The sequence below is a fragment of the Toxotes jaculatrix genome, chromosome 18 (genome assembly GCF_017976425.1).
Source record: "Toxotes jaculatrix isolate fToxJac2 chromosome 18, fToxJac2.pri, whole genome shotgun sequence".
Classification (NCBI taxonomy): domain Eukaryota; kingdom Metazoa; phylum Chordata; class Actinopteri; family Toxotidae; genus Toxotes; species Toxotes jaculatrix.
The window spans coordinates 10,991,698-11,004,150 of record NC_054411.1 but is presented as its reverse complement, the minus strand read 5'-3'; the positions used below and the strand labels follow the sequence as shown (position 1 = coordinate 11,004,150).

General features: G+C 41.9%; 1 protein-coding gene across 1 annotated transcript in view; it reads right to left on the bottom strand.

Moving 5' to 3' along the window:
- Nucleotides 1-2,571: 2,571 nt before the first annotated feature.
- Nucleotides 2,572-12,453, bottom strand: part of cep112 (centrosomal protein 112) — a 92,777-nt gene continuing 82,895 nt past the window's right edge. The window contains exons 25-27 of the mRNA XM_041062754.1: nucleotides 5,379-5,480; nucleotides 3,545-3,609; nucleotides 2,572-2,940 (exon numbers count right to left, since the gene is read on the bottom strand). Coding sequence (XP_040918688.1) covers nucleotides 2,937-2,940; nucleotides 3,545-3,609; nucleotides 5,379-5,480 — 171 coding nt within the window. The 3' untranslated portion in view covers nucleotides 2,572-2,936. The remainder of the gene's footprint in view (nucleotides 2,941-3,544; nucleotides 3,610-5,378; nucleotides 5,481-12,453) is intronic.

Below are 12,453 nucleotides of genomic sequence, written 5' to 3'. Positions count from 1 at the left end.
CCAAACACAGGCCTCCTAGGGTCTGACTCAGAATACAGCTCTATAAAAAGATCCAGTGACACACGGCTCATGCACACGCAAACACACATGTACAATGACTTTGTCAATCACATGCTGATGTACAGTCAATCCCAGAGGCCTGTCATAAGCGCTCAGAGTACGGCGCACGCACACGTCACATGTGTAAATCTCGTAAAAGAAGGGGAAGAGAGGCAGTGAGTGACCTCGAATCACCCTTTTCTACAGTTCATTAGAAATTACTCCTGGTCTTTGAATTAATCTCCTCAAAAAACATCACTGGTATCCTCCAGAAATAAGATTCTCAAAAACTGGCTGCACAGAGACTTAAAGAGAATGATTTAGTGTCATGCAACAGTTTTTATCTTGAGTGCACTGGATTTTACAGGGACCTTTGTGCACCCAAGTCACAGAAACTACTCATTAGCCGATGAAACATTAAAACAAACTTCACACGAACAAGCGCCATACGTTGGCCTCCAGCACTGACGCGCGGTTAGAATGTGGAGGGAAACCTTGAGAGCTCCCTGACTGCCCTTTACTGTTGTCACACAACAGGCCACTGTCTGATGTGGAGATAACTGAGAGGAAGCGAGGGCTTTGATCCTTAATGGGGCCGTGTCGGCCGTGTGGAAATGACATTCATGGCTTGTATTTACACAAGCTCAATTATGGAGGTTATTTTGGTAGTAGACAATCAATTAGAGTGAAACTATGTCAGAGTAATAACACAGATTAAAGGAGAGGTTATGGCTGGAGCCTGTTTCGGTGTAAACGAGCAAAACGTGGGCCTGCTAAACAGGACACGATAACCTTTAGTTCCACAGAATCAGCCGCTCCATGTGAAGCTGCTCTTTAGGACTTAGTGTGCTTTAAACTAAGTGTTTGGTGGATCATCTAATAGTGTCTGAAACCTCCTTTCCGGTGGTGGAATTGTGTGGGGCTGCATCCAGCAGTTTCTGTTAAGGGCTAAAATGTTCATAGCTGTTTCAGAAGGCCATACTTGAAGGTGAGGTAAAAAGCCTGCTGTCATAAAGAAGGGGGGAGACGAAATGAATCATATGGATGGGAGTAAAAGCATACATTTAAAGTGGCCTGTCCTGACATATATTTGACAGCAGTCTTTTTCAAAGACAGATTCCAGACATAACTTGAATGAAAGATGCAACTGAGAAATCAGGTCGGATTAAATGGTATGTTCTAATTAGCTTGAAGCTTATTTGAGGCCATTGCTGACATAAGAATGTAGTCACACATACAGTACATGCAAAAAATGCAAGTATGATGCTATGTTGCAATAGTTATGAATCCTCTGCCAACTTCTGCCAGAAACAACAGACTTTACAAAGGCTTTGTGCTGAAAGACTAAATTCCTCTTTCTCAGATGTCCGTCTGACAGTCCTCTCTCCTTTCGTCTCTCTTTTTTTGTTTCTTCTCCCTCGCTCTCTCTGTCTGCCCAGGCAGCAGAATCAGCACATCAAATAAATACAGTGAGGGGTATAGTGTTTCGTTTGGAGACAGTAAAACAGGTCACGGACAATGGGAACACATGGAAGTGCGTGAACTGCGGGTGTAAAAAGAAAGCAATTCCAATGCAAATAAGTGTTGGGACCTCTTTGAAATCAAATCTGATTTTTAGGAATTTAATAACAAGCTCCAAACTGTTTTCCAGGAATAAAATGTAGTTTTTTTGGAAATGATCAGTATTCAAGCCCGTGCATTCCTCACCTACCAGAGACACACAAAAATACCAGTGGATAGGGGCTCATTATGAAGCTCATTCTTGGTCCAGCAAATGCTATTATCATCATAAAACCTCCACACTCTGGAGACACTGGAGGAACCACAGTCGGTTGTCTAGCCTACCCTCATAGATGTAAATGAGGTGGACAAAATAATCGGAACACCTGTCAACATAAGGCAATGTACTTCAACAGCACCACAGACTACATCCTCTAAAACGCTAATACAGTCGAATCAACACCTCTTCAACACAGTTTCAACTAAAACTGAGCATTGACACCTTCAAGAATGGAGGATTTATTGCGACTGTTGTGTTAGACTGTATTAGTTTTAACTAGGTGTACCTAATAAATTGCCTGAGTGTGCAGCAGCCATTTCATGAACTCCAGTGTCTGATCGATTCATCTTGGGTTTGAGTGGAGCCGCTGGTAAAACACAAAGTTGTGGCAAAGGCAGAAACAGCGGGCCCAAGGACTGTAGTGTTTGGCCGGAGGTTCAAACGATCTACTCGCAGAGCTCTTTATCTGAACCAACCACAAACCCCCAACTACTATTAGCAGTTCAAATGGGGGCTTGAGCAGAGAGGCGATGCTAAATAGTGATGGGGGGGAGATGGGAATTCAAGGTCTTTGACTTTAGTGTTAAGTTACACAGCTAATCTTGGTTAACATGCATGTTGTGGTCATATAAAAACAAGGGCAACAGCATGACTTCCCTTAATTAAGGGATTAATTATGAGGTATTCTGGGAAGATGAAAACATGCTCAAAATGAAAAAAAAAAGCATGACAACATAAAATGATGCAAAGTCTTTTATTAAAATAACGCATTTTGGAGTGGATATGGCAAATGATATTAAATGTCGATTAAATATCAATAACAATATCAAGTTCATGGTATCAAAAAAATGTTAAACTGAACAATGTCACCAGCTGAGGACACAAAAATACTTCTCTTTCAACAAGACAAAGCAAAAACTAAAATCTGACAATCAATAAATAGCTAATATGTTAAAACCATGGGAAGAAACTGCACATGGCGATGAAAGATGACTGGTCCAGTGGCATGAGAGGTGTGTAAAATACTACTGTAAAATACAGTCAATAATGCTCACATCTGATTGGATGTCTTATCCTTCATGTCCCGGCGTAGGGTCAGGCTGAGGTTCTCCCATAGTTACCTGTATAGAAAAGGTTGGGTTATTCCTGTGTTAAACCATTAAACCAACATAATATTGCTTGTGCATCGATTCTAAAGAAAGCCTTCATGGAAACAAATTTACACCAACTCTTTCTGATTGACTGCTCCTTTGAGATTCTCAGGATCTCAGTCACTTTAAGTTGCGAGGTACGGTGAAATAAGTGGTTATTTACTGTGATGTGTGTGACTGACAGTCCTGGGAGATGTTTGCAGAGATGTGAGCGGCGGCAATGTTTGACTAAGCCTCTTATCACTGCATATGTATAGATGCTTTTCATAAAGACATAAATGGCTCTTACACTATGATGGATGGGAGGAAAATCAAAGCCAGCAGGACTGGAAGCTGTCATAGCCAAGGACAAGACTTCATCTGCACCATTAAACATGTGTAACACAGAGTACACTGTAAGCTTATTAGTGATACTGGATGTTTGTACTTATCTACACTCACTGTAAGAGGTGCACCCTGGCAAGGCATTGAGGTATACACATATATGCACCGTACAGAAGTACAAACTTCCACATGACCTATTTACAGGCATGGTGTGCACATGTTTCTATACAATCTAAACAATCATGCTAACCTCCTGCTGCGACAGGCATCCAGGTCTTCCTGTAGCAAAGATGCTCTCTTCTGAAGGAAGTTAATCTGCAACACAGACACACAATGCAAAATTTGGCACAGAGTAAATCTTCAAAATGTATTCACTCTGATTACTGTGAGGAGAATGAGAGAAGCAGGAAATTAGTGCATCAGAATTAAGAACTGTGAGGTGGAGAAGGAACCATGGCTTTAGGTCAGTTGTGCTTTTGGGTGGAGGGGGTTAGCTAAGTAGAGGAAGATGGAAGAAAGGCTTGGTTGTTGAGTCCAGGGGTCAGTTCAACAGGGGTTGGGGGTCAGGAGATTAGGGCAGAGGGGTTAAGGCACACAGGGACAGAGGGGAGATTATGAGCCAGGTTAGTTGAGGTTAGGATGCTGCGAGAGGAGGCCGCGCCATTCTTTTGTTTGGCTACAAAGATTGAGTTTATTTATGAAGTGTCTTTGGCTGAAGTGAAAATAAACCCCATCTACATTTACACGGCATCTAGAGCCTGGCAGAATAATCACGGCTCCAAAAGAATCTGTATTGTTCTGGGACTACCGTACTGGAGCCGAGGGTACATTCCTTTCTTTGGGGGAGACCTCAGGAAAGTTCTAGCATTTCATTTGGCACTTCACAGTGGTGAAGTAGATGCAAAAGCCCTTCAAAAAGAGGTCGCATTCCCTCCTCTTTCCCCTATGGAAAAATAATCAGAGGTTAAAGTAGGATTTGATAGGTAGGGGAGCCCTAAGATCTGGTGTTGGGGGGTGGGAGGAACTCTGATTTGCCAGGGATCCCAGTCCCAGAACACGCATGCAGCATGCTCCCATGCACACCGCAAATGGTCCACCAGCCCACTGATGCGGCGGCGCACCAGGATTTGTCCCGGCGTGCCCGATGGCCAATACAACTATGGATTAGACGGGAAAAAGGATGTGTATTGAGTGTGGGGGCGGGGCTGCGGGGCGACATTACTTTCCGATTTGCTGAGTGAGTATCTCAGTGGCATCAGCTGGAAGGAATGCCAGGCTGCAGTGCACGAAAAATGAACATGCTTGACATATTATGTATGAAAGTGCCAATCAGATTTATTTACTTATCAGTCGCACTTTAAACCCAAAACCCGAGACACTGTCAATGAGAGTATAGGCCGCTTTGATCACAAACCACATCTTATAAACATATTCCACCACACAGCTGTGGTCTGTGCACTGAAACAGGATCTTGAGAGATCTATTTGAATATGGCAGGGATCCAGGATGAGCCCATTTCACAAAATCTTGTGCTGCTAAATCTACTCATCTTTACAAAAACCCCACTTTTATTTACTATATAAAAATGTTGAAAAAAATAAAAGCTCTTAATTGCAGGGGGAAGTGAAAAACAACAACAAAAAAAGAGTAAGGATAGCGGAATACTATAATAATGCGCTTGACATGACCACAAACTCTTACTGTGATCATCTGCCTGATCTACATCATCCAGTATTACGGGCTCTTGTAATAATATTTATGCTTTAAATTTATTTTCAATTTCTGCTTGACTGTAGGGTCAGAGACCAGTTTTTTTTTTTTTACAAAGCAGCAGAGCTAGAGCAGGCATGGATTCAGCATCTTGCTCACTGACACTCCTGTAGGACAAGAGCAACCTGTCACAGCACTTAAACCTGGTAGTTGGTACTGAAGGTAGAATAGTATGCATACTCATGACTTCACCCCACTGCCTTATTGTCCAGTGGGTAAAGTGATATGAATAAATGGAGGATGAACAGGTGAAGAAGAGCATTCTATATGCGTTTCTATATTTGATCTGTATCTGGCAAGCAGTCAGTTCTCACCTGAGCTTTCAGAGAGGTTATGGTGTCCTCCAGTTCCTGTCGGAGTTCAGCTGGCATCAGACCTTTGATCCTCTCCTCGTACTCCTGACGCACCACAGTCACCTGAGGAGACAGAGAGGGGGGAGAACCAAACAGTGTCAGCTGACCTAGAAGAACAACTAACCAAATAAAATGAATGAATCCAGATTACACATCTAATTTATATATTTGTAATATCCATACATGGATACAAACACCTGCAGACACATGAAACATTTTTTGCCTATTTGGATTAAAAATACATTTTACCTGATGCTAAGTCAATCTGACTATTCAAATGAGAAAGAGGTTAATTTTCAAGCAAATTATTAATAATCAGTTAAATTAGGTGCTGTTATATTATCAGTAATCTGTTGATATCATTTCTGAAGAAGTGTCTGCTTCCCATTCACATACACACTTGCATATTCGCATACACTTCCAGACATGGCGACCAAAAAAGCTCCCTTGGATGAGGCACGCGCACACACACACACACACTCAGACACTCACACACAGACAGTGGGTATCCCCTCTTTATTCATGGCTCAGAGTATTCCCTCGCTCTTCACAGCTCCTTCACATCTCCACAGGGGGTCTGCAGACCGGCATGACTCACTCCACACAACACCCCCTACTGGCTGCTAATGACTACAGCCAGAACTGACACAATGCCTTTATGGGCTCGACACAGCTGGGTTTAGAAGAGGACAGGGCCGCGGTGGAGCGCAGAACACATCAAATGCAGCAGCAGCTCGATAGCGAGCTAGCTTGCTAGCTCCACTGGGGAGGACTGGAGGAAGTCTGTCTGGGGCTAAATTACACTCCACTAAACCAGAGTCTGATTATAGAAGTTGAAAAGGGTTTGGTTAGCGCAGGCCCCCCCTTTCACCCACAAACACACATGAATGAATGCACACACACACACACACATGCATACATGCACAAACAGAGCTTTTACAGTATTGTAAAAGCATTTACGGCATTTTGAAAAGAGTTGCTGAATCAATTAATTCTGAGCTTGATGAATAGTTTAACAGACCTCGAGGAATCAACGGGGGCTGTGAAAAGCAACAGTTTTCACCCACATACTTCAAGGTGTAACCAGGGGAGAGTCTGAGCATTTTAACCGACCATAATGTCTTTGACAGAGCCAAAGTCCCGCTAACATTAAGAATATCCCCACGCTCCCAACCTCTCATCAGTCCAGTCTTTCAAGTGAAGGGACCGTGAATGAGGTGAGGGGGAGGGGAAAAAGATAGGTTTTCCTAAAATAATTTTCCCGTTGTGGATTTAACTGATTGTTCTGGCTTTGGCTAATTAATCTTCCCGGGCACAATGAAAGGGATTGGGAAGCACTTCAAAGCAACCCCCAGTATAAATGATCCCAACATGAAGCAGCTCAGTGTGCAGTAGATTAGTCTGGCACAACTTTGCCAATTTTTCAGGCTCCTTCTGCCCTATTCATTTTAAAGCATCAGGCCAATAACACTGGGCCGAGAGTCCACCGGTTTACAGAAATATGTCTTTTTCTCGCTGTGTGAGAATGAAGTCAAGGATAATTTGAGAGTGACTTTTTCAAACAAGTGGCAAAAGAAAAAGCTTTTCAGAAGCTTTAATTTGAATGTCCAGGAGTTAAAAAATGAGCTGAATCTACGGGACTGCAGATTTTCGAAATGTCTATCTCTATCTATAGCAGCTTCTGTAGTCATAACAAAATGGCTGGCCAAGACAAAACATACTCCACTACCTCAGACCAAAGCAATAAACAATGGTTGAATAAACACATCCCTTACCAACCACTCTGAATATAAGTCTTAGATTCTTCAAAAGCCAAGCTCCTTAGTTTTGCATTCTTGGTTCATGTATGGTGCAGTCACCGCAGCAATGAGAGATCCGCTCTGCCTAAATTACAAGCTCCTTTGTGGCAATGCTGTCTCCATTTTCCTTCCCATACATTAGAATGGGCAAGGCTACAGCGGCGTATTCACCGGGACTCACAGAGAGCAACGGGGACGACTGGATACTGTACATGCAATTGTAAGGCTGATGAAACTGGACAAGCCACGAACATCTGAGGGAAACCCAAGCTATAGCTAATGTATTATGTGATACAGTAAAGTTGTGCATATGTCCAAACTATTTCACGGACAACTGCACTGATCGGCTGGTCTGGCAGCTTCGGTAACAGACAGAAAAGTATAGTAATATATCACTTATTGTTTTTTAAAGTTGTATTGTTCTTATCATTAAAATTAGCATTGATTCTGTATCATTGTACCATATATAAGTACTACACAGTATATATTTATGCATATACATAAATATATGGATACTGGATATCTACATTAACTCGAAGGAGTATGATAGATTCCTGCTCTTGCTGCAGAGCAGCAGACCAAAGCATTCGCAATCACATCTTTCCACAGCTTGTCTAACTAAAGCTTAGCCATAGTTTACTATGCAATGTGTGTGGGTGGAAGCAGCAGCCTTTTTGTGTAACAACACCTCTGTTGTGGAAACGGTATGCTAGCCTAACAGACACAGGAAAAAAAAGCAGACAAGGACAGATAAAGTACCAATTAAAATTTCTGACTTCACTATGTCTCTCACTGCAGTTAAAATTCAAAACAGGAGCATCTCTCAAACTCCCCAAAGATGTCTGACTCGTTCCCTGAGAGACACTGTTCCTTCAGCTTTGCATCCTCTCTCCTCTTCCAAAGTCCCTCCTCTTACATCTCTATTTTTCTCCACGCAAATACACATTTTTCTTTTCTTTCAACATCTTTTTACACCAAAGGCATGTTTGTTTTTCTGACAGGTGGCAGGAGGCATGTGATGACATCTGAAAAAAGGCTCCTCACTATTATCACAGATGTTGGATGCCTTTGAACAATACTGTTGATCAAACCTTCCATGAGGTTTTGGTCATTGACGGACTCCAGATGAGAGTGAGAGGGAAAGAAAAGAGAGGGAGGGAAACACAGGGAAGAAAAAATGTGCCACCATGTCCCAAAGCAATGAAAAGGGACTTTGACTTTCTGGAGAAAATCAGGTTTCATCTCCACAGCTCTTTTTAAAATGAGATTTTGTTTGTTCCTGATGAAGCGTGATTCTCTAGTTTTGAAGACTGTGAGGAGCGGCAGTCGTTTTCCCCTCCCAGTCATCTTAAAATGACAACATTTCATCTATATATAGTCTTTAGATTGTGGTTTTGACTTTCCCTTGCGTTTGGTACTGTCACATGGCGTGGTTTTTGACAGCTGCCAGCAGAAAGGAACAAGCCCTCAACACTTTCAACGTTCAAATGAAGTTTGTCACGTCGTTCGGAAGCTTGATGTATGCTAATGAAGTTGGGGTGTGTGTGTGTGTGTGTGTGTGTGTGTACACGTATGCGTGGGACGGGTTGTGGGGTTGGGGGATGAGTAGCTGCTGGAAAGACATTTTTTGATATACCCCCTTGTTCCAAAGTGACAAAAACCTTGTCAGGAACAAGGGGGTACATCAAAAATGACGCCACTCACAAAGTTTGCACCTCCACATCCACTGAGCTGGCACTCAGAGAGTTCACCAAGGAGCGATTTGAATTCAAAAACGCTTTGCTGCGAGAGGGAAAAAAGAAACTGCTTCAAAAAAAAAAAGGAAAGAAAAAAGGGAAAAAGGCAGGAGGAGATTAGAAGTGGCTACAGATCTTAGTGAAGTTGTGAGAGAAGTGCGGGATGGATTGGTAGCTGCTGATGTAATGTAACTCAACAAAAACAGCACACAGGAAAATGACTGAGCCTACAGATCTTAAGTTCATCTCCTCTGCATTTTTATGTCTGCATCAATACTGAAAACAGACACAGAAATTATTTATTTTCTATTTTACCAAGCTCCCATGTTACAGGAGGATACATCTTTGAAACTTGTACAGTTCACCGTGCCCACTGTATCATTATGTATTTATACAAAGAGCTGTACTCTTCAACATTCTGCTCCTCTCTTCAAGAAGAACTAAACCACACAGCGAGCTGCTGATCCGCCATTTTAGAGTGGGGGAGCCTGCGAGGGCCTCGCTAGTGTAAGGAAAGCAACATCTGTGTGAAGTCTGGGCAGAAAGGCTGTTTTAGCATGTGAGGGATCAGATTACAAAGACACGTCTTGGCAGATAAACTTGGGCAGTATCAGTGTGAGGAGAGAGAGTGGAGGCCCAAAGGTTTATTATCATAAACAAAAAATAAACACAATGCACACATGAGGCGGTGTGCACACAGCAGAGCAAATGCCCATATGATGTACACTAATGGATCATTTCACGTCAGCTTACCCAGCATTCACAGCTTTCCTCAGTTCATGTCATGGATCTTATAAAACAAACAAATAAATAAATAATGTAAAAAAAATATTTGAAGCTCTACTCTGAATACCTCTTAGTCATGAACTTTTGAGGTCTGGCCCTTTGAGCCAAATTTAATCATTTTTGCGATTTGCTGTATGTGTATTCTGAGAATCACTAAATGCTTATTTTTCACTGGATTGGGTTGAAATTTGTACTAAGGATCCAAAAAACCTTAAGGATAATTTTCAGCATGTATTCATGTAAATAGCTGTTGCTGAATGTTTTACAGTACTCAAATTAATAAATTATTTTTTACTGAATGAAAAATCATTTCCTTCAAAAATGAATATCACGACTGGTTTTGACTTTCTTGCAACACAATTTTCATTCTGTGAAGTATTAACATAGTTCTATCACATCTAGAAGTTATTTGGTCTTGATAAAAAAAAACAAACATAAATGTCATAAATATTTCTTGAAATTTTAACTTCCTTGGAACTTCTCTTGAGAAAGTGCTAAAATTCAGCGCAGATATATAGAAAACATAAAGATATTACTCCATCATGTAATGATTTCATAATAATACATTCAGTGGTTCTATTTCATGGGTAGACTTTTGTTGCTAGTATTAGTTACATTATTTTGCAAATTTCAAACTTTTCAGCAATCGGGACACTAAAACAACTGAACAGGTACAACACAGATTAAAAAATAAACTCTCATTATATACCATACTACCGAAACGACACTCAAATATACTGTAAAAGCAGTAATCTCCGGTGGCCAAGAAAAAGAGCAGAATTCATTGCACACATTTTCAGTGAGGACGTTTCTATGAGGTTTGATAATTGCAATGAAAGTTTTATGATGTATACTGATATGAGTTATGTTAATATGGAGGTGGCTATACTCAAGTTACACCCAGGACCAGTCCATCCTATGAGAGACAGCTGTTAGCTGGGTGCAGGCAATTTAAGCATCCACACTGCCACTGCCTCTTCTTACTCTGATGCTGTACGATGAAATGCTGCTGCACCTAATTAAAAAGCTCTTACTTTAGCAGTGTGCTTCAGATCTCATCATTTCAGATCCGGTCTCAGTTGTCCTGTCTCTTCAGGCACTGGTTTTTAGCTTCGAGTTGGCTGATGTGCCGAGATTCCTTCATTCTTATTCTACTATGGCTCACTTCCTGTTTGTGTCTTCACTGCCAGCTCTGTCACAGCAAAACAATCTGCGATAAATTAGTGAAATGTGTTTGCGGCAGAGAATCAAGAACTGTCAAGTACCTAAAATTGGTACCAAATGCTTAGTCAGATTCTCAGTCTTGTTTACTCATTGTTTGCTCCAACATATTGCCTGGTTTAAATCAGAATGTTGCATTTTTCGTATCCGTACCAAAATTCATGTTTCTTACTGATGACAGAATCAAAAAATTTCAACCACACAAGACTGAGCTCTCCACACCTCTATTACTGGTGGGTTTGGAGTGTTGCAATGTGCTTCATAAAGGCATAAATAATCAACAGAAAAACTATTAATAAAGATGATGTTTACAGTCTTTCTGTCTTTAAACAAAATGTTATGAAACTTAAAAACTTGAAATTACAGTATGTGCAGAGGGCCATTTGACTGAATCAACATCACCTAGTGGTAAACATACTTCATGGCTTCACATTTGGATATTAAGCACCTTTCACTACAGACAGAGTATCCAGAGTAATGTGCAGCAGGCTGAAAATGATCTTGAAAAATCCTGACTTTTTTCTTGTCACTTGCTTAAACACAAGAGGAGGATATAACATATGAAAATGATCTGCTTCAGTAGTTGTTAAGGATTTCCAAAGATTGTCAAAATCTTCTTTCACCAATAAATCAGTTCATTACGCCTTCAACACAGTGAATAACGTGACCAAATACACACACCTTACCCCAACAAAATGATCTGATCATTCAGGTTCAGGGGTCAGCTCTGCCTGAGTCGTGGGCAACAATGTGCAGCGCCTCTAGGACTGGGTCAGTGACCAGCAGCTCCTAAAAACCACTGACCCCTACCTACAGATTTACGACGGCCAGACACCGAGGTGTGTGACAAGTGTGTGAAGTGTGTACAAGGGTCAGTAGGCGGATCAGAGGGGGACACAAGAGAATGAATGCCTTTGGTGTACATACCAGGGTACAAAGAAGAGCCTCCTGTGTGAGTGTAGTCATTAGTGCTTTCTTCTCTGTGTGTGTCAAGGTCAAAACAGAGCCTGATTACAGGGCATTCTGGAGAGCCATGGGGAGTGTGTGTGTGTGCACACAGAGGCTTCCCTCTGAACACAGGCGGTGGTGGCATTCCTGGCCCTAGGCGCTGGCTCTTGAAGCCAAATCTCAAGGAATTTTGGAAATGTGCGACGGAGCATATCTCTGGCTCTGAACAGGAGAATGAGAGATGGAAGGCTGAGGAGGGGAGGGCAGGGAAGGAGGTGAACAATCAATTTTGTTTGTCTTTTGTGGCCCCCTGGAGGGTCTACTAAGGATGGCAACTGAGGGATGAGGGTCTTGGGACGCCAGGTGATGGAGGAGTATAGATGGCTGTGGTCAGTTGAGGGATTCAAGAGCCCAAAAAAGGACGTCATTATTAAGAGGAAGTAGTTAAATGGATGTGTGTGACAAAAAGGCTGAGGGCAGCAGGCTGAAGAAAGTTCACGTTGGGCACAGAGAGTGACGCAACGCTAATGGTGAGGAGCAAATGGG